This window comes from Haematobia irritans, chromosome 3, assembly GCF_050003625.1.
Source record: "Haematobia irritans isolate KBUSLIRL chromosome 3, ASM5000362v1, whole genome shotgun sequence".
NCBI lineage: Eukaryota > Metazoa > Arthropoda > Insecta > Diptera > Muscidae > Haematobia > Haematobia irritans.
Genome location: NC_134399.1, coordinates 23,165,315 through 23,192,096, shown reverse-complemented (window position 1 = coordinate 23,192,096; position 26,782 = coordinate 23,165,315). Strand labels below are relative to the sequence as shown.

Below are 26,782 nucleotides of genomic sequence, written 5' to 3'. Positions count from 1 at the left end.
TAAATATTCATTTATATAATTTTAGTCTTATAACAAAAATAATATTCTAAAGTAATCTATAACAGGCACACTAAAAAGACTTCAATTTGGTTTCAAACTAATCTAAGAAAATTACATTTAATTGTCACTCGCATCCCCACGTTTTTTATCTAATTTAGACCACTGTATTTTTAATCCAAAATTCTTTAATCATATCTGATCCCTTTTCAGCAATCATTATAACTGGAGCATTTGTATTGGCACTGACCAATGTAGGCATTATACTGGCATCTATAACTCTTAGACCTCGAATGCCATAGACTCTCAATTGGGGATCGACAACAGCTTCAGGATCCCAATAGGGACCCATTTTACAAGTACCCACTGGATGATATATGGTTACCGTATATTGTCTTATCATACACTCCCAATAGGGATCGGTAAACATTTGCAAATGCTGACAGCCAGGCCATTTGGCTGCAGAGAGACGGGATCCAAATCTTTGCATGGCCTTTGTGCGTGAAAGGGCCACAGCAATTTTTACACCTTCCACCAAGGTCTTGGTATCAAAATCATCGGTTAGATAATTTGGTATGATATAGGGATAATCAAAAGGATTTGCCGATCTTAGTTTAATGAAGCCCTTGCTGCGAGGTCTCAACAACATGGGTATGATACTCCAAACATCATGATTGTTGATTTTCTCAAAGACAGCTCTGTAGAAGGCATCTGTTAGGCCATGGGCCTTTCGCAATTGATTTCCTCCATCCGAGTTAGTAGATCCCGAAACAAAATGAAATTCTATATCAGGCCAATCGAGTGTCGTATTGGCATATTTGGTATTAACAAAAGCCAAACCTTCGACGCCTCCCAAAATAGTTAAGGGTCCTTGACCCAAGACAGCATATTGCAAAACTGTGGACATGGAATGGAAACGACTTTCCACTATAGACACTGGTTGATTGACCAAAAACGTTAATCCTCCCAAACCTATGTGATCTTGCATATTTTCACCTACATTTAATTCCTTGATCAAAGGTATACGATGTTTGGCCAATTCCTTACGGGGTCCTATACCCGATAACATCAGCAGTTGGGGTGAATTAACAGAACCCCCAGATAGAATGACTTCTTTTTTGGCTCTTACATGATATAACTTTTGCTCCTTTACAAATTCCACACCAAAAGCCAATTTACTAACGGGATCTATCATTATACGAGTGACATGGGAGTTCATGGAAATATGTAAATTTGGCCTCAGACGGGCTGGCCTTAAAAAGGCCTTGGCCGTACTACAACGACTACCCCTACGAGTGGTTCCCTGGGCAATCATAAAGCCTGCCTGTTTTTCGCCATTCAAATCTCGATTTTCATAGCCCATTTCAACACCAGCCTCCACAAAACTAGCAGCCAAGGGTGTATGAAAGGGGGCCTCGCCCACAGTCAAATATCCTCCGGTGGAATGATAAGGTGTACTGGCCAAATAGGGATTTGTATTATCTTCGGACTTTTTGAAATAATACAAAGCGTCACGATAACCCCAACCTGGATTACCCAAAGACTCCCAGGTATCATAGTCATGTTTACTGCCACGAAGATATAACATATAATTTAGGACACTAGAACCTCCCAGAACTTTGCCTCTAGGCCAGTTACAGCGACCCCCATTCATAGCTAGAAAAGAGAGATAGGGAGACAATAAAAGACATTAATTTCCCCAAGAAATAAATACTATATCGACTTTCCTTACCCAAGCACGTAGTTCCCGATGGTTCTGTCTTATATTTCCAATCCATTTTACTCAGTTGTAAATATCCTGCCATTAAGGGGACATCTGATATCTCGGTTTCATCGCCTCCTGCCTCCAGCAATAGAACACTCCAATTCTCCACTTCTGTCAAACGATTGGCCACCACTGCTCCCGCTGAGCCTGCCCCAATTACTATAAAATCATAATGGTCTCTTATTTCATCACTATCTGTATCTATGGGTTTCGACTCGGGATCCATAATTTCCTCATATTGAAAATAGGCTATGGCCGCTACCAACATTGGTATAAACCAACTGTTACTGGTGGCAGCTGTTACAGCGCCACCTATAACAGCAGCTGTATTGACTATTGCACTCATTTTAGGGCTTAAAGGTAACTCGGAAGAGTCTTTCAGTTGAAAGTGGAAATGTTAAACGTCAATAGCGTTTAAACAGCATGATGAAATTGAATCTAAAAAATGAGAGAATAAAAAATGAAATTAATAATAATAAAATAATAAATGGAAATTCTTTAGTTCCCTAAATGGTGTCACTGAGGCAAACGTTTTTTCATCAATGAAGCGATCAAATTCTCTCACTGGTTAAGTTAAGTGGCAGCTATAGTGGCAGTCCGATATTTCAGGCTCGCTTATACTATTCAGTCCATTGTGATACCACAGTGGTGAGCTTCTCTCTTCTCACTGAGTGCCGCCCGATTCTAAGTGGAGCTGAATGACAAGGGACCTCCTTTCTATAGCCGATTCCGAACAGTGTTCCACATTGCAGTTAAACACTCAGAAATGTCACCAGCTTTACTGAGAGGGGATACACCAGGGCTGAAAAAAACATGGAGGGTTGGAGTTTGATGGGATTTGTTTTTGTCGTGTGGTTTCCATCACACCAACAATCGACGGTTGTGGAAAAAGTCAGGTACATATTCCCCCTAAAGTATTCTAGCAAAAAACAAGTAAGGAAAGTCTAAAGTCGGGCGGGGCCGACTATATTATACCCTGCACCACTTTGTAGATCTAAATTTTCGATACCATATCACATCCGTCAAATGTGTTGGGGACTATATATAAAGGTTTGTCCCAAACTAGGTGGAATACAATTTTAGTAAAAAAATATGGGAAACATTTAAATCTGAAGCAATTTTAAGGAAACTTCTCAAAAGTTAAATATATATATATATATATATATATATATATATATATATATATATATATATATATATATATATATATATATATATATATATATATATATATATATATATATATATATATATATATATATATATATATATATATATATATATATATATATATATATATGTGTGTGTGTGTGTGTGTGTGTGTGTGTGTGTGTGTGTGTGTGTGTGTATTAGAAGTTTAGGAAAATTAGAGTCATTTTTACAACTTTTCCACTAAGCAGTAGCGATTTAACAAGGAAAATGTTGGTATTTTGACCATTTTTGTCGAAATCAGAAAAACCTATATATGGGAGCTATATCTAACTCTGAACCGATTTCAATCAAATTTGGCACACATGACTACATTACTAATTGTACTCCTAGTGCAAAATTTTAACCAAATTGGGCCAAAACTCTGGCTTCTGGGGCCATATAAGTCCATATCGGGCGAAAAATATATATGGAAGCTATATCTAAATCTGAACCGATTTCAATCAAATTTGGCACGCATAGCTATAATGATAAATCTACTCCCTGTGCAAAATTTCAACCAAATTGGGTCAAAACTCTGGCTTTTAGGACCATATTAGTCCATATCGGGCGAAAGATATATATGGGAGCTATATCTAAATCTGAACCGATTACAATCAAATTTTGCACACTTGATTATATTACTAATTGTACTCCTAGTGCAAAATTTCAACCAAATTCGGCCAAAAATCTGGCTTCTGGGGCCATATAAGTCCATATCGGGCGAAAGATATATATGGGAGCTATATCTAAATCTGAACCAATTTCAATCAAATTTTGCACACTTGACTATACGACTAAGTGTTATGTTTGTAAAAAATTTCAAGCAAATCGGTATAAAACTATGGCTGCTGGGTCCATATTAGTGCATATCGGGCGAAAGATATATATGGGAGCTATATCTAAATCTGAACCGATTTCTTCCAAAATCAATAGGGTTCTATTCTGAGCCAAATTAGGAACATGTGCCAAATTTGAAGGCGATTGGACTTAAATTGCGACCTAGACTTTGATCACAAAAATGTGTTCACAGACAGACGGACGGACGGACAGACGGACATGGTTATATCGACTCAGAGACCGACCCTGAGCATTATTGCTAAAGACACCATGTGTCTATCTTGTCTCCTTCTGGGTGTTACAAACATATGCACTAACTTATAATACCCTGTTCCACAGTGTGGCGCAGGGTATAAAAATTGTAAGAAAAATGCTGAATCCATTCCTGAAAATTTTTGAAAATATTTGAGGTCAAACATTTCAGACAAGCGTTAAAATGCATTTAAAATCATAAAAAATTATAAAAATTATTTATTTGGCAAAATATTACAATTTCTTTTAATTCACATCCAAAGCACTGTATTGGGATCACACCTTAAGAAGTGATGCATATTCAGTGCAATGGCTGTTAAAATAGTGGACATCTTTCCTATTTCCATGTTAAAGTCATCGCTTCTCGATGAATGCTCCACTTCCGGATCCTTAAAAAACATACATTTTGACGACTCGTTGTTTTGCTGGAATGCAGCATATATGGCCTTTAGACTTATTGACCGAAAAGTGACAGTGATACACGCTGACTGCCTTTCAGAAATTTTAGCAATTAAAGAGGTTTCAAATTTTTGTTCTACTGATATTGGTATAAATATATACCCCAACAGTGAACAGTTGGACTTTGTGTTGCTAAATTAACCACATACAATTGGTAGTCGCAGATTTCTTATCGAAATGGCTGGGCAGTTCAATATTAAACTAACGTGGGTGGTTAGCCTCAGCCACCACGGAACTGCAAAGTGGATTAGTTTGCACGACTGCACTCAAAAAGAAGTTTTCTTGGATCCAAAAATTTCGACCTTCTCACAAGGATTTTGGTATTGATTCCGTTTCAAAGATTCGCCTGCATTCAAAAAGAAGTTTTCTTGGATCCAAAAATTTCGACCTTCTCAAAAGGATTTTGGTATTGATTCCGTTTCAAAGATTCGCCTTCTTTAAAATAAAGACAGGTACCTATCTAGTTTTAAATCTAAAATTAAAATTACGACAGAGATCTCATTTATATAATTTTCATTCTCTTTTTTTAATAAACCCAGCAAAAACAGCGTAGCCAAAAACAAACAATGATTGTGTTATTTATGGATCCGAAAGTGGTGCATAATTTGCTCAGAAGCAATGAATTTTACGTGGGTTTGTCATCGAGCACAAGTCATCTTTTTAACCATTCGAAATATTTATTCCAGTGTGATAATATTTAAGTATTTCAGATTTCATTTTAAATTAATAAGGAAAAATAAAACAGTATTAACTTTTTCTACTTTTCAAATATTTGGTCACAATTTTCACGCCCGCATAAAAATGGTTCAAAGCAATTTTTAAATATTTTGTAAAAATTTCAATTTATTTGTTTGTCCAGTAAAATTTAGAAAATTTTAATTTATTGCGAAAACAGAGTAAAACAAAATATTTTTATATATCACCTCAAAAGAATATCTTAGAAAGTGAAAATTAAGTCCATCTCTAGAAGAGATATAAAAGTAATGAATGTTTTTGCAGGGAAGCTGATGACAGACAAAAGTCAGTTTAAAAAACCAAATTATAACAAATACTTCAAAAGAAAAAATTGTTTATTAGTTCCAAAAAAAATCACCAAAGACGCAAAATCCTCCAAATTAATCTTAGCCTATATTTGAAGCATTTTTATCTTAAATCTAAAAATTTAGTATATCATCTAATTTAAATTTGATTTCATTAAATCAAAAATGTTTTTCTTTAAGAAAACTTGGACTTACTTCAAAGACATACGACTTTAACGGAGGGACTCAAATTTCCAAATTTTCAAAATTTTTGAAGCAACGATTATAAACATTCATTATATAAAAAATTAATTAGTTTCAAGAAATTTATACTTAATAATTACTTGGCCTAAAATTTAGGTTGCATAATGAAGCTTGTCATAAATTTTGTCTAAATTTTCGTTTCTCTACAATTTTGTTTGTTTAAAATTACGTTCCAGAGAAAAGTATTTTTATACCCTGCACCACACTTAGTGCATATGCTCGCAACACCCAGAATAGACACATGACGTCTTTAGCAATAATGCTCCGGGCCACCCCTAATGCAATCTAGCCATATGCGTCTGTCCTTCTGACGCTGGATGTCTGTGAACACATGTTTTTCATCAAAGTCTAGATCGCAGGTTTAGTCCAATCGACTTAAAATTTTCCACAAGTATGTGTTTTGGGACAGAATAGAACCCTAATGAGTTTGGGAGAAATCGGTTCAGGTTTGAATATAGCTCCCATATATATCTTTCGCCCAATTTGCACTCATATGGCGCCAGAGGCCAAAGTTTTACTTTGATTTGCTTTAAATTTTACACAAAGAGTACAATTTATAGTGTCATAAAGTGTGCCAAATTTGGTTGAAATCGGTTAAGATTTAGATATATCTTCCATATATGTCTTTTGTCCGATTTACACATGTTCACATAGGCCAAAGTTTCACTCCGATTTACGTGATATTTTGCGCAGGGAGTAGAATTAACATTATTACTATGAGTGCCAAATTTGGTTGAAATCGGTCGAGATTGATATATAGCTTTCGCCCTATATGCACTTAATTTTCCCCAGAGGCCAGAGTTTCACCTTGATTCGCTTCCAATTTTGCACAAAAAGCACCCTCAAGTTAGATAAATTTGACTGAAATTGGTTCAGTTTTAGATATTGCTCTTTCGCCCGATTTACACCATATAGGCCAAAGTTTTACTTCGATTTACGCGACATTTTGTTCAGGAATTGACGGATTTAAGACGTCATCGAAAATATAGATCTACAAAGTGATGCAGGGTAGAATATAGTCCACTTTAGACTTTCCTTACTTTTTTTCTTTGGGGGTAGAGACTTGAAAGTTCATACTAAGTTAGGATGACTACTTATTCAGATGACGAATGGCCGACAAAAGAAGTGGAATGATTGCAAACACTTAAAAAAATATGCAAAATTTTCCCGTCTCAACAGGAATAGCTATTTGTAGGTTGTTTTAGTTTGGACCCTCGGATTGAGCTGAAATGTCTACGATCTAATCTAAATAAAAATGTAGGCCAAAGTGTTGACTGCACAATATTGGATTTTTAGATTTTCGTCAGTTATATATTTAGATAGATTTTATATCTAATTACAACATCTAAGACACTTCATGCTATTAATAGACAAAACTACGTTAATAGTTTTTTTTTTTTTTTTTTTTTGTGGAATTTTTGTATTTTGCAAAAATTTCATAATATCCCAAAAACTCCAGTCATATTACAACTTATCGGCCTAAGCATCAAAATGAACTCCTTTAACCGCAATGATTAATGATTCACATCACACTGCAATTGGTCAGTGTCAGTTATACTCTTGGACTTTTATGCTTCCGGAATTTTAAATGACCAAAATCGATTTGAAACCACCCTCATTTAAGTCTCTACTACATATGGTTTTAAGTAGTGAAAAAGATTACCTAAAAAAGTCTTAAAATATTGGTGTCACACTGAGTTTGTTTTTATTTGTTTTTTCTATTTTTCAGGCAAAATAAAATTGAAATCTTTTCGTATATTTAACCAATATAGCAGTTTGAAACAAAAAATGCATTTTTGCTTTATTAATATTCACCAAGCATTACAATTTGCTGTCAGTCAACAACAGACAATTAAATTAAATGTTGGGTTGTCAAATGTACTACAGTTGTTTTGTATTGTGTCTTTAATCACGTTTCTATTGTATAAAATCGGTAAAAAAAGCTTAGATTTAGATAGACCACAAAAGTGACATACATTTCAACCTAAATTTTCAGTGATGTGTAGAGAAAAAGTGTAAGTCTAATAATAGTGATATTAGTTTTGAAGAGACTGATGGAGCAAAAGATGGTACAAATTTTTAATATATACTGCAAATTATCATAACTTCAATCTCTTGCATAGAAGCTGAGTACTTTGGCATTGTAAAAAGTTCTCCAATACTTTGAGCGATGTTAAAGTTGTGGTCTTTTGGGTAGACACCCAAACCTCGTCGATAGCTTACTCGTAAATAGCCTCTATCCAGGATATAAGATAAGGTGATAAACTGATCCACAAAAATTCAGAAACACTGATAATAACAGGTTGGCTGATAAGTCCCCGGTCTGACACATACACGCAAAGAAAAAAAAACGTTTGGAAAACGTGTACCGAAAACGTTTTTCTTTTGTTAGAGTTTTTTGAATTGCTTGGAAAAGTATACACTTTTATCACCAAAAAAATCGTTTGTTACAAGATTTTTACTTTTTCAATAAAAAAAGTTATTTTTGAACCAACAACACAGTCCATTTCGTTTATATCAAACACTGTTCTTTTCTGACTTTAGGTCTTTGATAAGACAAATTTTACAGTTCATAGTAAAAATTTAATATAGTAGAATGTAATTTTGAATATTTTTTTGGGAATCTTCCGACCATATCTGGAATATATTAAAAAAACAAAAAAAAACCTTTGGTCGGAGCACGGATCGAACCCATGCAAGTCGGACGTAGCAACCACTGCTCCACGGTGCCCAACTAAATGTATTTTCTGTTAAATACACTTTGTTTAATCGGCTCATGGGCGCCGCAAGCTATGCTATATAACTTATATGGATAATTTTCTATTGATGTGGTAAGCCAATACAGTGGATAGTGTGTTGGCTTACAAATGTTAATATATACTGCAAATTATCATGACATCAATCTCTTGCATAGAAACTAAGTACTTTGGCATTGTAAAAAGTTCTCCAATACTTTGAGCAATGTTAAAGTTCTGGTCTTTTGAGTAGACACCCAAACCTCGTCGATAGCTTACTCGTAAATAGCCTCTATCCAGGATATAAGATAAGGTGATAAACTGATCCACAAAAATTCAGAAACACTGATAATAACAGGTTGGCTGATAAGTCCCCGGTCTGACACATACACGCAAAGAAAAAAAAACGTTTGGAAAACGTGTACCGAAAACGTTTTTCTTTTGTTAGAGTTTTTTGAATTGCTTGGAAAAGTATACACTTTTATCACCAAAAAAATCGTTTGTTACAAGATTTTTACTTTTTCAATAAAAAAAGTTATTTTTGAACCAACAACACAGTCCATTTCGTTTATATCAAACACTGTTCTTTTCTGACTTTAGGTCTTTGATAAGACAAATTTTACAGTTCATAGTAAAAATTTAATATAGTAGAATGTAATTTTGAATATTTTTTTGGGAATCTTCCGACCATATCTGGAATATATTAAAAAAACAAAAAAAAAACCTTTGGTCGGAGCACGGATCGAACCCATGCAAGTCGGACGTAGCAACCACTGCTCCACGGTGCCCAACTAAATGTATTTTCTGTTAAATACACTTTGTTTAATCGGCTCATGGGCGCCGCAAGCTATGCTATATAACTTATATGGATAATTTTCTATTGATGTGGTAAGCCAATACAGTGGATAGTGTGTTGGCTTACAAATTGCATGGTCCGCGGTTCGATTCTCCGTCCAGGCGAAAGGTAAAAAAAATTTTGAAAATTTATAAAATCGTATAATTTCTTCTATATTGTTTGTATTACAGAAAAAGGTGCTAAAAACTAAAAAAACTTCGAAAAGAATAAACGTTTATCACAAAAAGTATATACTTTTACACTTCCTTTCAACGAAAAGCAAATGAGAAACGAACTTTGTTTGTCTAAAATTTCGTTTGGGAGGAAAGAATTATTTTTTTGCGTGTAGATGGTGTCGCTAGTATTAAATGCATATTATTTTTATATAGTACCAACCAGAGATGGTCTGTATCAAACTTTTTTAGGTTTGCGACTGTCGCAAAGTTGTAAACGTCGTAAACGTCACATACGCGTCGTAAATGTAGAAAAAGTAACAAAAGTCGCAAACTGTAAATACTTTAGTCGCGTCGGCTAGGCAGCGAATTCGATGATATCCAAGACGATAGGTGCGAAGAAGTTTCAATTCTTAGGAATGTTCACAATTTTCGGTTTTAGTCCCCACATTTTCCCTATTGCTTTTTGCACGAGTACAGGGTAACCGTGGATTTCCTCGTCCTTTCTTAGCTTTAAGTTCAGTCTCCTGTCCAATATAACTCCAAGGTATTTTAAACACTCACTAACGGGAATTTCGATACCACCTAAGAAAATAGGCTTGACCATGGGAAAACTTTCACAAATTTCTGCAGAAACTCACAGCAAATGCTGTCAAACTAAATTAAAAAATGTTCAGGATTTCTTCTATTCAAAATTTGGTTTTCTACAGTAGGTTTACGACTTTTGCGACATACGTATTATACCGTCGCAGACGTATGTCGCAAAAGTCACAGTTTGTGACAGGCCAACCCTGGTACCAACCTTCAAATGATTCGTGTCAAAATTTGACGTCTGTACGTCAATTAGTTTGTGAGATAGAGCGTCTTTTGTGAAGCAACTTTTGTTATTGTGAAAAAAATGGAAAAAAAGGAATTTCGTGTTTTGATAAAATACTGTTTTCTGAAGGGAAAAATACGGTGGAAGCAAAAACTTGGCTTGATAGTGAGTTTCCGGACTCTGCCCCATGGAAATCAACAATAATTGATTGGTATGCAAAATTCAAGCGTGGTGAAATGAGCACGGAGGACGGTGAACGAAGTGGACGCCCGAAAGAGGTGGTTACCGACGAAAACATCAAAAAATCCACAAAATTATTTTGAATGACCATAAAATGAAGTTGATCGAGATAGCAGAGGCCTTAATGATATCAAAGGAACGTGTTGGTCATATCATTTATCAATATTTGGATATGCGGAAGCTCTGTACAAAATGGGTGCCACGCGAGCTCACATTTGACCAAAAACAACATCGTGTTGATGATTCTGAGCGGTGTTTGCAGCTGTTTACTCGTAATATATCCGAGTTTTTCCGTCGATATGTGACAATGGATGAAACATGGCTCCATCACTACACTCCTGAGTCCAATCGACAGTCGGCTGAGTGGACAGCGACCGGTGAACCGTCTCCGAAGCGTGGAAAGACTCAAAAGTCCGCTGGCAAAGTAATGGCCTCTGTTTTTTGGGATGCGCATGGAATAATTTTTATCGATTATCTTGAGAAGGGAAAAACCATCAAAAGTGACTATTATAAGGCATTATTGGAGCGTTTGAAGGTCGAAATCTCGGCAAAACGGCCCCATATGAAGAAGAAAAAAGTGTTGTTCCACCTAAACAACGCACCGTGCCACAAGTCATTGAGAACGATGGCAAAAATTCATGAATTGGGTTTCGAATTGCTTCCCCACCCACCGTATTCTCCAGATCTGACCCTCAGCGACTTTTTCTTGTTCTCAGACCTCAAAAGGATGCTCGCAGGGAAAAAATTTGGCTGCAATGAAGAGGTGATCGCCAAAACTTAGGCCTATTTTGAGGCAAAATCGAAGGAGTATTACCAAAATGGTATCAAAAAATTGGAAGGTCATTATAATCGTTGTATCGCTCTTGAAGGGAACTATTTCGAATAATAAAAACGAATTTTGAAAAAAATGTGTTTTTCTTTGTTAGACCGGGCACTTATCAGCCAATGTTAACGTGCCCGGTTCCAAAGATTTTGTCATTGCACTAATGAATTTTGGTATTAGTTATGAGCCAAAAAAGCGGAGAATTAATGTAAGGATATCTTTAAGACATAATTCTCTTTTACATTTGAGTTTTGCATTATTGATACTAGAAAATAAATTTTAATTTATTCGTTATTCTTACGTTTATCTTCATGTTCCTTAAAAACTTATTAACGACAACTCAAAGTTCCAAATTTACACTCGACTTCAATAGTGTAATGTTTCAAGTACGTCTTTGAAATAAAATTCAATAAATTCATCTCATTCATTTAAAAAACAAATTCAGTATTATTAAAGCCAATTTGGCCTTAGTCAAACAATATTTTCTTTCATGTAAAAATACCCAATTTTTAATCGAACCATTTAACTATAAAGACAAATCGGCTTCATTAAAAACTTTATCGACTTTTGGACAAGGAACTAAGAACTTAATATCAGAGAAGTGCGTTTTCGCAAACGCAAAGTTCAAACGAGTGCAAGAGCTCACCGATGCACACAAAAATTTACGCTGGAAAGGGCCAAGAAGGTGCTTCGAAGACGGTCAGTTACCGAACCAACGTAGTTATATGGTTCAAACAAAGTTTCGACCGAATACCAACAAGCTTTTCTGCAGTGGATTATCCCCTCTCAGTAATGCTGCTGACATTTCTGGGTGTTTCAAAACTTCTCTAAGTGGTTTTACCGCAATGTGGAACGCCGTTCAGACTCGGCTATAAAAAGGAGATCCCTTGTCCTTGAGCTAAACATAGAATCGGGTAGCACTCAGTGATAAGAGAGAAGACTCAGAACTCAAGTGCCACTACTCGACGTACTCATGGACTATGGGGTCAAAATAAATATTAACAGGAAAATCCCCATCGGCATGCGTCAACAATGAATGGTTTAAAAATGAGGTTCCTCGATTCATTTTGTAAAAAATCAAAATCGGTAAATAATTACGACGTGAATCTTGCGAATAACAAATACATGGACAGACGGACGGACACCAAGGGTCCAGTATGTAGATTAGATTATTAAAATAAAACAAGTATATACGGCCGTAAGATCGGCCAGGTCGAATCTTACACGAACACGAGTCTACCAAAAAAATGGCAGATTTTTTACTGTTTGGTAGATTGGTAGAATTCTTGATGTTTAGGAAGATTTTGCAATATATTCCTCTACAACTATGAAATGCTTCATACATTTCCTATAGAAATAACATTTTGACAAAATTTTCTACAGAAATAAAATTCTGACAAAATTTTCTATTGCAATAAAGTTTTGACGAAAATTTCTATAGAAATAATTTTTTGACAAAATTTTGTATAGAAATTATATTTTGACAAAATTTCCTAAAGACATAAAATGTTGACAAAATTTTCTATAGAAATATAAAATTTTGACAACATTTTCTATGGCAATAAAATTTTGGTAGATTATTTTTGGCTCGAGTGGCAATCGTGATTTTTCCGTGATTGGGGATCGGTTTATTTGGGGGCTATATATAATATAGATCGATACGGATCAATTTTGGCATGGTTGTTATCGGCCATACTTTAGTGAAATGTACCAAATTTCAACAGGATCGGATGAATTTTGCTCCTTCAAGAGGCTCCGGAGGTCAAATCTGGGGATCGGTTTATATGGGGGCTATATATAATTATGAACCGATATGGACCAATTTTTGCATGGTTGTTAGATACTATATACTAACACCACGTACTAAGTTTCAAACGGATCGTATGAATTTTGCTCCTCCAAGAGGCTCCGGAGGTCAAATCTGGGGATCGGTTTATATAAGAGCTTTATATAATTATTGAGCGATATGGACCAATTCTGGTATGGTTGTTAGAGACCATATACTAACACCACGTACCAAATTTAAACCAGATTTGGCTTGCGGAGCCTCAAATTGAAGCAAATTTCATCCGATCCGGCTGAAATTTGGTACATGGTGTTGGTATATGGCCGCTAGCAACCATACCAAAATTGGTCCATATCAGTCTATAGTTATATGTAGCCGATCCCCAATCACACAAAAATTGGTCCATATCGGTTCATAATCGTGGTTACCACTTGAGCCAAAAATAATCTACCAAAATTTTATTTCTATAGAAAATTTTGTCAAAATTTTATTTCTATGGAAAATTTTCTCAAAATTTTATTTCTATGGAAAATTTTCTCAAAATTTTATTTCTATAGAAAACTTTGTTAAAATGTTATTTCTAAAGAAAATTTTGTTAATATTTCATTTCTATAGAAAATTTTGTCAAAACTTTATTTCTATGGGAAATTTTATCAAGATTTTATTTATATGGAAATTTTTATCAAAATTTTATTGCTATAGAAAATTTTGTCAAATACGTATTAAATCGGTATTTTTATACCCACCACCATAGGATGGGGGGTATATTAACTTTGTCATTCCGTTTGTAACACATCGAAATATTGCTCTAAGACCCCATAAAGTATATATATTCTGGGTCGTGGTGAAATTCTGAGTCGATCTTCCGAACGAAACAAGCTATCGACGTGAAACTTGGCACAAGTAGTTGTTATTGATGTAGGTCGGATGGTATTGCAAATGGGCCATATCGGTCCACTTTTACGTATAGCCCCCATATAAACGGACCCCAAAATTTGGCTTGCGAGGCCTCTAAGAGAAGCAGATTTCATGCGATCCGGCTGAAATTTGGTACATGGTGTTGGTATATGGTCTCTAACAACCATGCAAAAATTGGTACACATCGGTCCATAATTATATATAGCCCCCATATAAACCGATCCCCCGATTTGGCTTGCGAGGCCCCTAAGAGAAGCAAATTTCATCCGATCCGGCTGAAATTTGGTACATGGTGTCAGTATATTGTCTCTAACAACCATGCAAAAATTGGTACACATCGGCCCATTATTATATATAGCCCCCATATAAACCGATCCCCCGATTTGACTTGCGAGGCCTCTAAGAGAAGCAAATTTCATCCGATCCGGCTGAAATTTGGTACATGGTGTTAGTATATGGCCGCTAGCAATCATACCAAAATTGGTCCATATAAGTCTATAGTTATATATAGCTGATCCCCAATCACACAAAAATTGGTCCATATCGGTTCATAATCGTGGTTGCCACTTAAGCCAAAAATAATCTACCAAAATTTTATTTCTATAGAAAATTTTGTCAAAATTTTATTTCTATGGAAAATTTTTTCAAAATTTTATTTCTATAGTAAATTCTGTTAAAATGTTATTTTTTTTAAATTTTGTTAATATTTAATTTCTATAGAAAATTTTGTCAAAACTTTATTTCTATGGAAAATTTTATCAAAATTATATTTCTATAGAAAATTTGTCAAAATTTTATTTCTATAGAAAATTTTGTCAAACTGAATTATATACGTATTTAATCGGTGTTTATACCCTTCACCACTACTGTGATACAGGGTATAATAAGTTTGTGCATTTGTATGTAACGCCATGAAGGAGTAATCATAGACCAACCTTTTAGTATACGGATCGGCTTAGAATTAAATTCTGAGTCGATTTAGCGATGTCCATCTGTCTGTTGATGGATTTTTGTGTGCAAAGTACAGCTCGCAGTTTTAGTCCGATTGTCCTAAAATTTGGTATAGGGTCCTGTTTCGGCTCAAAGACGATCCCTGTTGATTTTGGAAAAAATCGGTTCAGATTTAGATATAGCTGCCAATATATTTTTCACCGATCTGGTCATAATTGCGTGTATATCAACCGATCTTCCTCAAATTCCGTACATCCGAATATTTTATGAGTCTCGAAAAACTTGCAAAATATCAGCCAAATCGGTTCAGATTTAGATATAACTACCATATATATATTTTACCCGATTTTACAGAGAATAAAATTTACATTCTCCCAAGGCTTGGTAAATTTGATTGAAATCGGTTCAGATTTAGATATAGCTGCGATATATACCTTTCGTCCGATTTGCACTTATATGGCCTCAAAAGCCAGAGTTTTGCCCTGACTTACTTCAAATTTTGCGCAAGGAGTATGTTTAATAGCATAGGTAAGTGTACCAAATTTGGTTGAAATCGGTTCAGATTTAGATATAGCTCCCATATATATCTTTCGCCCGATTTGCCTTATATGACCCCAAAAGCGAGAGTTTTGCCGTGCGTTGCTTGAAATTTTGCACAAGGGTTACGTTTAATGATACTGTTATGTGCGACAAATTTTGTTAAAATCGGTTCAGATTTACATATAGCTTCCGTACATATCTTTCTGCCGATCTACACTCCTATGGCCCCAGAGGCCAATCTGTTATTCCGATTTACGCCATTTTACGATTTTTGCACAGGAAGTAGAATTATCTTTATAACTAGTGCATTAGCCGACTTAAATTTTGAGTCTATAGATTTTGTAGAAGTCTATCAAATTCGGTCCAGATCGAGTGATATTTAAATGTATGTATTTGGTATCGAAAATTTAGATCTACAAAGTGGTGCAGGGTATAATATAGTCGGCCCCGCCCGACTTTAGACTTTCCTTGCTTGTTTTTAATTTAATATATACCACGCAACCCAATTAATTCGATTGTTGATGGCATTGTTTCGAAGAAGTTTCTACGCAATCCATAAGCTTCGGCCTGGCCGAACTTGCGGTCTTGAGTCTATAAATTATTACTGTAACTTAATCGGATATATATCTGATATATACTATGGAATTTTATCCACTATATGTTACACTTCCTGTCATATACATTCTACTAAACAAATACTATTTTATACTATGCACATTCTCGTATATTCTTTCAAAGGTACATCCTGGAGTAAATATGAATCTTTTTTATTTATTAACTGCACACACTAAAAGCTTAACTTTTATTCGATAGTATATAATACCTAAATTTGGATACCGTATATTTTGAAGCAGAATCAATTCATTTGATTCATGAAGTAAACCATCAAATAGACATACATATGAGTGGTATGAATAATATTTTTTTGATTTTAAACACAATGTAACTCTAACTCAAACATGTTTACATGTTTTTTCAATTAATTCTATTAATTACGATTGATGCTTAATTATGTATATATATCTGATATATATATTCTATTGTATATTTTTTCTCCATTAAATGGTGCACTTCTTATATTATACCTACCATAAACTTATAAAAATCAATATCTGATTATACTTCCTTTGGTCAATTAACTTTCACTTGTTGAGAAACACATCCAAAAGTTTTTCAACAAACTTTTTCATTTACTTTATTCTACTGGACATAGTGAATGTTCAGTCTGCTATTAGAATTTGCCATGTCAAATAAAAAGTTTTCATATCACAATGGATATTTTCAATTAGATTTATTTGTGTTTTACATTTTGTCCTTACAAGAAAACTTTCTATTGTCGTTTGTTGGAAATTAAAGATGATATAGGAAAAAATTAGATGAATTAAATTTCATAATATGTTATCTTATTGTGCAACGCCTACAAGAGGAAGAAAGAGAATGGTTGAAGTTATAATGCTTTATATAAGGTTGAGCATATCGACTGTATGCTAATTAGAACTAAATTACCTAGCAAAAAAATTTAGAAGTACTTCTAAAGGCACAAATTTAAAAGCACATCCAAAAATGTCCTCCCAAAAATGTTGAATCTTTTGATTCAATTTTTTATAACTCGCTTTTTTCATATTTTTAATGGGAAATTTAAAGATTTTTTATTTCAAATATGTTAAAAACAGATTAAGAATTAATAAAGCGATACGAATTATTTAAATTTTTCAGAAAAAAATGCTAAATCCATTTTGGAAAAATGGCAATTTTTTTAAATATTTGTTGTCAAATGTTCCACAAAAGCGTTAGAATGCATTAAAAATCACAAAAAAAAAATTAAAATTATTTTTTTTTTTCAAAATATCGCACAATTGAATTCGCATTACACTTCAAGAAGTGATGCAAATTCAGTGCAACGGCTGTTGAAATGATACACATCCGTCCTATGACAAGCCCATGTTAAATTCATCGCTTCTGCGCCAATTTTGCACCACTTCTGGATCCAAAAAGAACATTTTCACTACTTTTTTGGCTACACTTTTTTTGTGGGTAATGACATGATTCCTAACATCTTAGATATTCAATCTGCTTGAGAAGGTTGGAAAATCATTATTTATTTTTATTTTTTTTTAAGGTTACTTTACGAGTACCACTCTAATCCTTTAAGATCCAAGATTTAATCTTAATTGCTTTAGACATTTTCTAATATTTATTTTCCATCTCTGGTTATTTATGGTATTTTCCAAAATTTTCTTTGCAAATTATTCATTTAACCTAAACTGTATCACATTATTTTGGCATTTTATTGCTATTATGATAGCAATTAATTTAGAGTATACCATATAAACCTTGCGGTATGAGTAGTGATTAAGGTGAGTAAATTAAAAAAAAAAAAAAAAAAAAAAAACTGTTTGTACAAAGTTAAGCAATTAGTAACTGTTAGAATATAGAAGAAATCATGATATATAACATGCGAATAAGCCTAAATGATGATGGGTTTGGAGATTTTGTGGTCAACTACCTTTTGAATGTTTCTAAGCACGCACAAAATATTTTTTTTACCAAGGCACTTATTAATTGGCACATAGATGTAACTTAAAGATATGTTGAGTATAACTTATGCAGGACGGATATAAATAATAGAGAGATTCGAATTTTTTTAAGCTTATTTTTGCTTCGTTAAAAGGAGCAACATTAAATAAAACAAGTATATACGGCCGTATGTTCGGCCACACGCAGAGAAGGAATATGATCACCTCAAACATGTTTTAAGAGCAAAATGTTATTCTTGTTGGTGACCATGTAACATGTTTGTCACTAAAACGTTATGTTCTCGTCAAATATAACCTGCTTGCCGAAATCAGATACATGATTTCCGAGAAAATAAAATGGTTGCGAAAACCATGTTACATGGTCACCACCCAAAAATAACATTTTGCTCTTAAAACATGTTTGAGGTGATCATATTCCTTCTCTGGGTGCAGGCCGAATCTTATGTACCCTCCACCATGGATTGCGTAGAAACTTCAACGAAAGACTGTCATCCACAATCGAATTACTTGGGTTGTGCTATCTTAAAACTTTTTAACATCGTTTTCTAAATTGTGAGTTAGTCCATACGTGGTATATATTAGACAAAAAAGGTATGTATAGGTAAGTCTACAAATAATTACGAATCGATATGTACTTTTGCATGGTACGTAGAGAGCCAGAATTGAAATATGGGGGTCGCTTATATGGGGGCTATATACAATTATGAACTTGATATGGACCAATTTTTGTGTGATTGGGAATCGATTTATCTGAGGGCTATATATAACTATAGACCGATATAGACCTAGTTAGTCATGGTTGTTAACGGCCAATTACTAGCACAATGTACCAAATTTCAACTGACTCGGATGAAATTTGCTCCTGCAAGAGGCTCGAAAGCCATATATATGATTATGGACTGATATGTACCACTTTTGGCATGGTTGTTAAATATCATATACTACCACCACGTACCAAATTTCAACCAGATCGATTGAATTTTGCTTCTCCAAAAGGCACCGATAGTCAAATCTGGGGATCGGTTTATATGGGGGCGATATATAATTATGGACTGATATGAACCAATTCCTGCATGGTTGTTGGATACCATATACTAACATCACGTACCAAATTTAAACCGAATCGGATGAATTTTGGTCTTCCAAGAGGCTCCGCAAGCCAAATCTGGGTGTTGGTTTATGTGGGGGCTATGTATAATTATGGACCGATGTGGACCAATTTTTGCATGGTTGTTAGAGATCATATGCTGACACCATGTTCCAAATTTCATCGGATGAAATTTGCTTCTCTTAGAGACTCCGCAAGCCAAATCGGGGGATCGGTTTATATGGGAGCTATATATAATTATGGACCGATGTGGACCTGTTTTTGCATGGTTGTTAGAGACCTAATGCTAACACCACGTACCAAATTTCAACCTGATCGGATGAATATTGCTCCTCTAAGAGGCTCCGCAAGCCAAATCGGGGGATCGGTTTATATCGGAGCTATATATAATTATAGGCGATAGTCAAATCTGGGGATCGGTTTATATGGGGGCGATATATAATTATGGACTGATATGAACCAATTCCTGCATGGTTGTTGGATACCATATACTAACATCACGTACCAAATTTCAACCGAATCGGATGAATTTTGGTCTTCCAAGAGGCTCCGGAGGTCAAATCTGGTGATTGGTTTATATGGGGGCTATATATAATTATGGACCTGTGTAGACCAATTCTTGCATGGTCATTAGATACCATATACTTACACCACGTACCAAATTTCAGCCGGATCGGATGAAATTTGCTTCTCTTAGAGGCTCCGCAAGCCAAATCTGGGGATCGGTTTATATGGGGGGCTATATATAATTATGGACTGATGTGGACCAATTTTTGCATGGTTGTTAGAGATCAGATGCTGACACCATGTACCAAATTTCAGCCGGATCGGATGAAATTTGCTTCTCTTAGAGACTCCGCAAGCCAAATCGGGGGATCGGTTTATATGGGAGCTATATATAATTATGGACCGATGTGGACCAGTTTTTGCATGGTTGTTAGAGACCATATACTAACACTATGTAAAAGTGAACCGATATGGCCCATTTGCAATACCATCCGACCTACATCAATAACAACTACTTGTGCCAAGTTTCAAGTCGATAGCTTGTTTCGTTCGGAAGTTAGCGTGATTTCAACAGACGGACGGACATGCGCAGATCGACTCAGAATTTCACCTCGACCCAGAATATAAATATATACTTTATGGGGTCTTAGAGCAATATTTCGACGTGTTACAAACGGAATGACATCCTATGGTGAAGGGTATACAAATTGAAGGAATACTGTCATAAATTTAATTCCAAATATTGAAAGCGGAATAAATGCCCCACTAATGTGGGAAACATTTCTGAATATAGCCATGTACGAGTATTTATTTTCTGTGGTGTCACATGCTTTAAAATGGGCTTTCGTCTTTTGAAATTTTCCATTATCTGAGAATGCTTTCAAGTGGAAACCAGGCTATTAAAGCCAATTTAACTCTATTTTAAATCATTTAAATTATTATAATTTAGCAAAAATTTCTCCAATATGAAAATGTTTCCTTGACTCTAATATTTTTTTGACGTTAGTTAAACGAACTAAAAAGTGAAAATAGTTCAAATGCACTCAAATGATTTGACGATGGCAAAGGAAAAGAGATATGTTTGTACGTATTTATGTCGGCATAAGCCGGCTATCGTGTAAGCCTTTTTTCGGAAGGTTCAAGTGTGGTTCACTTTTGCATTTAGTGAACTGACTGAATTTATTCTGATAATTGGTTGATAGTTTTGTTGCAGGTAGAGGATGCTGATGAGGAATGTGGTAATTCCAAAACGTGCGTCCAACCAACCATCTTGTCTATAGGGCTTTGCCCAAATAAATTTGACAAACATTTTTTCCTCTGTTGGTTAAGCTATACTTGTAGCTTACTCAATACATGGTTTTAAGCTGAAAAAACAACAACAAAGTTTAGATTTTTTTTTTAATTTATAAGTTTTACCACAAATTGAGATCACCATTATTTTTTTCCATCCAATCTTTTCCTTCCAAACTTCGAAATTTTCTTTAACAAGTGAAAAAAAAATAAATATGTCTACCAAAATTTCTTGTACTTGCCGAAAAATATTTACTTATTTTTTTGTGATATCGGCGTTGGTAATACAGTTTAGTTAACATTTTCTAAAATTAGCCTACATTTGACTTTCTGATGGATTCACTTTTTTTGAGTATAGGTATACAATAGGTGAAATATCGATCCATTAATTTTTTTTTTCGAAATAGAAATGAACTCTATTTTTTTAATCTGCAATTTCGAATAATCCATTTTAATTGTCTTTCAAAATCATTGAACTTTTTGTGTTGGCCAAAATCATATAATCGACCTATGCACCCTCATTATAACCAAGTTTTTGCGTTGACCGCTAACGTCAAATCGACATTTGATTATGACATTGACCCGACTAATCGACTTTTAAGAACGTAAAAATCGATAAATCGACCATTTCAGTAAAAGGTTCACGGGTGGTGTTCCGCTAGATGGCGTTAGGTTAGATTAAGATATTTTAAGCTCACTTAGACTATTCAGTACATTGTGTTACAACACATGAAGAACTTCTCTCTTATCAATGAGTGCTGCTTTATTCCATGTTTGGCTCAACGACTTTGGAAATGACGCTAGATGGCATTAGAAGAAAGATATTTCGCACGAAAAATATTTTTGGCAAGATTTTCTTCAATTAGGTCGAAAAATCAGGCAATCATACCCGATTTTGGTTTCATCGATTCTGTTCGGGAAATGTCGATACAATCATGACCATTGTCGAATCCGACCATAATGGAAGCAAGAGGATACCAACCGAAAAAGGGAAGCCCATTTGGTTTGATTTTAGGAACGATATACAGTCAATAGACCACTTGATCGGCTATGATAGTGATGAGGGAATAAGGACGGCATTGAGGGCGGCACACATGGCAGTGTTTCAGAAGGCTATAGATTCCTACCAGTGCAGCGTTGTACTGGGAGGAAGACCATCACCTGTTAGCGACGATGAGAGAGACTAGGTCGGTGCTATCTCAGCTAAGATCTGGCATCGCCAGGTACTTGAACCTCTCCCTTCTGAACCCGGCATTTCAAGATGTTTGCCCGAATTATGGACAGCCGCCTCACTTTACGAAGTATTTCTTCGCATGCCCTGCAAAGCCAGCATACCTGACACCTACTTTACTCTGGACTCATCCAGTAGAGGCATTCGTGGAAATCGTCTTCGAACTGTTCTGTCACCAATCGAACGCTCTGAATGAAGCAATCGTCAAGATGCTACCGGCTTTGACCAATAGGTGAGAAATTCTGTTCCATCAAGACAACACTAGGCCACATCCATGGAAAAAATCATGAACGGCGTACACGTTTCAAATGAACTAGTAATGAAAGTGAATCAACACATGTGTTGTGTCAAACGGAGAACAGACGGTGTCAATCTGACAACGATATAATGCCACCATGCATTGTCAAAACAACAACCAGCGTTCATGATCTGAAAACGTAATGGTTACGAATTTAACATATAAAAATAGTCCGCTACCGTGGCTCGAACTTGGATTGGCTGCTCCATACGCGTTAACAGTCGCCTTAGTACACTGCACTACCGACAGAGTTGTCATAAAAACGTATAATAAATGGCAAAAGAAAACTGAAAGCCTTTCATGGAATCGAGAACGCCCGTGGACGAAACCTTGAACATTCCGTTTTTTTTATTTTTCGTGAGCGTTACCGTTTTGGTTTGTTACCGTCCGATTTTGGAACGTAAATTTTTCTATTAGTACATACATATCAATAATGACTCGCCAGAAGAGCTAGCAGCTGGTTGGTTGAGAGTTTCTTGTGCACCTTCCTTAAAATCCGGATCTGACACCATCAGTTCTTATCCATGGTGAACAATTTTGCTGGTCAAAAATTCCCTTTAAAAGAGATTTGTAAAAACAGGACCCTTGCTCCGAGCTAAATATAGCATCTAGTGATAAGAGAGAATTTCACCACTGTGATATCACAATGGAATGATATCGATTTCGATTCTTATAAAAAATGTAACATTTACGAAATTGTTTGCAAAATATAAACAATTGCTCTATAGCTTTTGAGTGTAGGATTGATGGTTAGGAAAAATACCTTTTTCCCTTTATCAACCAAGTATTAACCCGTTTTAGTTTAAAGATAATCTCTTCGCTTCGCCCTATTATATAATTCATTAATCATCATTTAGAGAGCAAACAAAAAACAAACACTTTATAGGAAAATCCAGGAAAAACAATGGAAAAACCTGTTCCATGCTGCAACATAGGAATGCTCATAATGAACTGTTTAAACAATGTTTCCTGGCATGTTGCGTTTGTTTGGTTGCGCTACCAGAAAATTCGTTTTATAAATTTCAAAGCAAACAATGTCTAAACAACACACACACGCAAATACACACTCACACAACTGACAAACCTAGACAGGTTAAGCTGGAAAATTAACTGACGTTGAAAACTTCAAACGAATAAAACCAACCAACCTTCGTAGACAAAGAAGTCAAGTTAATTGTCGAGAAAAATTCAACATAAAAAATGAGATTGAACTTCAAATGGATTTGAATGTTGCAACAGTTGTGGGGGAAAATTCAAGTTCAAGGTACGAGTATTGTTATGTATACACACTCGTTTGATACAGGAATTAAATTTGGGTTTACTTGTTATTACGGTACCCCGATAGCATTCATGAAGGCACTGCATTTTAATAGCCATCAATATTTGCACTCCTCGCCTTGTTAAGGCATTCGTTGGAAAACGATTCCGGCCCCTACATCATCGACGTGAAAAAGGTTTCATTTGGTTTGAAAAACATTTCATTTGATTTGAAAAAGGGTTCATTTGGTTTGAAAAAGATATCATTTGAAGATGAACTAAATTGAGCTCTATATTTGATTTTTGGGACACTAAGTTTCATTTGAAGTGAAGAAGGTTTCATTCAAATGATTCATTTGATTTGAAAAAGGTTTCATTTTAAAATGAAATAAATTAAGCTCTTTATTTGATTTTTGGAATATTAGGTTTCATTTGACTTGGTTAGGTTAGGTTAGGTGGCAGCCCGATGTATCAGGCTCACTTAGACTATTCAGTCCATTGTGATACCACATTGGTGAACTTCTCTCTTATCACTGAGTGCTGCCCGATTCCATGTTAAGCTCAATGACAAGAGACCTCCTTTTATAGCCGAGTCCGAACGGCGTTCCACATAGCTGTGAAACCACTTAGAGAAGCTTTGAAAACCTCAGAAATGTCACCAGCATTACTGAGGTGGGATAATCCACCTCTGAAAAACTTTTTAGTGTTCGGTCGAAGCAGGAATCGAACCCACGACCTTGTGTATGCAAGGCGGGCATGCTAACCATTGAAATATATTGTGTTAAAAAATTTGAATTCCAAGCAAAAAAAATTTTCACCCAAACATATGAAATACAGTCTTTTTCGTCCTTGTAGAAGAGCAATTTTGGATGTATTTTAAAAGCAATGACTTAGGAAGAACTTCTAAATTTGTTTGCTGGAATGATATAGATCTAACACATAATCCCACCTTAAATTTCTCCTACAATATTTCCTTATATATGGCAAATATTTTTTCATAACACTTTAAGAGCCGCTCCTCGTTTATTTAAATAAGGTAACAGTTGTCGCACAAAGCATTTATTCAAGAAATGAAAACTTTCATTTAATTGCCGTTAAGTAGCCCAGTTTTTAGCAGTTTAACATATTAGCATTTTTTTTTTTTTTAAAGAAGACAAAAAAGAAACAAACAAAAACAAACTATTAACAAATGCGATTAATGACGCGTTAACGTAAAAACAGGGGCCTACAGCTATACCCACCCAAAATAAGAGTGCAAAGCAGAAAAGGCTGTTAGTGGTGTCTGTCTGGCACACATGTCAATTCCCAGAATGAATTGGAAGGTTAACTCACACAAAAATTATACTCCATTTAAGTTAAAATTTCAAGAAAGCCATACGCATGCGGGTTTCAAAACGAATGTGAGCACTTAAAACCAAAAAAAAACATTTAGGCAGAAATTTCTCTTTTACATTTTAATGTAAAAAAGAATAAAAAGAAATTCTGAAGACCAGAAAGGTCATTAAGTAAATATTTTTTTATACACAAATATTAACATTTAGTTTGATTTGATATATGAGTTTTTTTTTTTGAGGTATTATTTTTTTTTTCTTGCTTTGCTTATAAAAAAAAACACTTTTCATTTCATTGGCTTTCTCCAGACTTATAAACATTCACCATAATATAATACTAGGTATTATTGAATAAAAATAAATAATAATGCAACCATCAATAAAACCTTTTATGGGTAAAACATTTTGAAAAAATTCAGCAGAGTTTGCCATAACATTCATAGATTACACCAGCATATTTTTTTCTCTTCATTTTCTTTAGAGATTTACTTTTTTACTTGTTTCTTTCTTTTTCTCTCTATTTTTTACACTTATATGTATTTTTTTTTTAATTTTCTCTCATCATAAACTTCATTACACCATTTTTTAGTCTATGCTATTTTCCACTTTTCACACTTACTTAATAAATTTAAATAGCTGTAATACTTAGAGTGGCCAATTCAATGCCACTTAAATTAATATTTTCGCTGAATATTCGTTTATTTTTATATTCTTTCTTTGTTTTGTCGAAATTTCTCGGAATTATATGTATGTATAAGTGTTGATTTAGTTATTCATTCACTTTCTTTTTTCACGTGTCGTTTTTTGCTTGGCGTTTTTTTTCACAAAAATCAATGGCTTCGTCAGATAGTACTTTCCGTTGAAACTGTCTTAACTGCCCGGCTGCCAAAAGTTAACTGTTGGCTTCGTGTTTTTGTCTTGCAGCATATTAACAATTTTCTTGTAAGAGTTCGTTATCACTCTTTTTTCTTAACTATTGTTTGTCATGTGCGCTTGCGCACTCATCAGCTCTTTAAAACTCGATTTTTGTTGAACATTTCACCATTTCTCCAAGCATGTGCAACATGATTTAACACACAGCTTAGACTGTGAATTCTTTTGAACAGGGTTACCTTCTCACATTTCAAACAAATAAACAACAAATAAAAAAAATTCTATGGAAAATTTTGTCAAAATTTTATTTTTGCAGAAAACTTTGTCAAAATTTTAATTTATAATGTAAAAATTTTATTTGTATAGAAAAATTTGTCAAAATTTTATTTCTATAGAAAATTTTACCAAAATTTTATTTCTATAGAAAATGTTGTCAACATTTTTGTTTTTCTATAGACAATTTTGTCAAAATCCTAATTTCTGTAGAAAATGTTGTCAAAATTTTTTTTTATAGAAAATTTGGTTACAATTTTATTTCTATAGAAAATTTTGTTAAAATTTTATTTCTATAGAACATTTTGTCACAATTTTATTTCTATAGAAAATTTTGTCAAAATTTTATTATCTATAGAAAATTTTGGTAAAATTTTATTATCTATAGAAAATTTTGTCAAAATTTTATTTCTATAAAAAATTTAGTCAGAATTTTATTTCTGTAGACTATTTTGTCAAAAAATGTTGTTGTTTT

The 26,782-nt window shown here is 34.4% G+C and overlaps 1 protein-coding gene across 1 annotated transcript; it reads right to left on the bottom strand.

The window, feature by feature from the left end:
- On the bottom strand, positions 1–26,040 carry LOC142229556 (glucose dehydrogenase [FAD, quinone]). The gene is made up of 3 exons (XM_075300122.1): positions 25,781–26,040; positions 1,730–2,200; positions 1–1,653 (listed from the first exon to the last, which is right to left on the bottom strand). Exons 2-3 carry the CDS (start codon positions 2,106–2,108, stop codon positions 155–157), a joined length of 1,878 nt encoding a protein of 625 aa, XP_075156237.1. The 5' UTR covers positions 2,109–2,200; positions 25,781–26,040; the 3' UTR covers positions 1–154.
- Between the last annotated feature and the right edge of the window lie 742 nt (positions 26,041–26,782).

Excerpts from the sequence above, each read along its gene's own strand:
- LOC142229556 (XM_075300122.1), bottom strand. The coding sequence starts at position 2,108 with ATGAGTGCAATAGTCAATACAGCTGCTGTTATAGGTGGCGCTGTAACA. Across the intron at positions 1,654-1,729 it reads ATCGGGAACTACGTGCTTGG|CTATGAATGGGGGTCGCTGT; the intron begins GTAAGGAAAGTC and ends TCTCTTTTCTAG.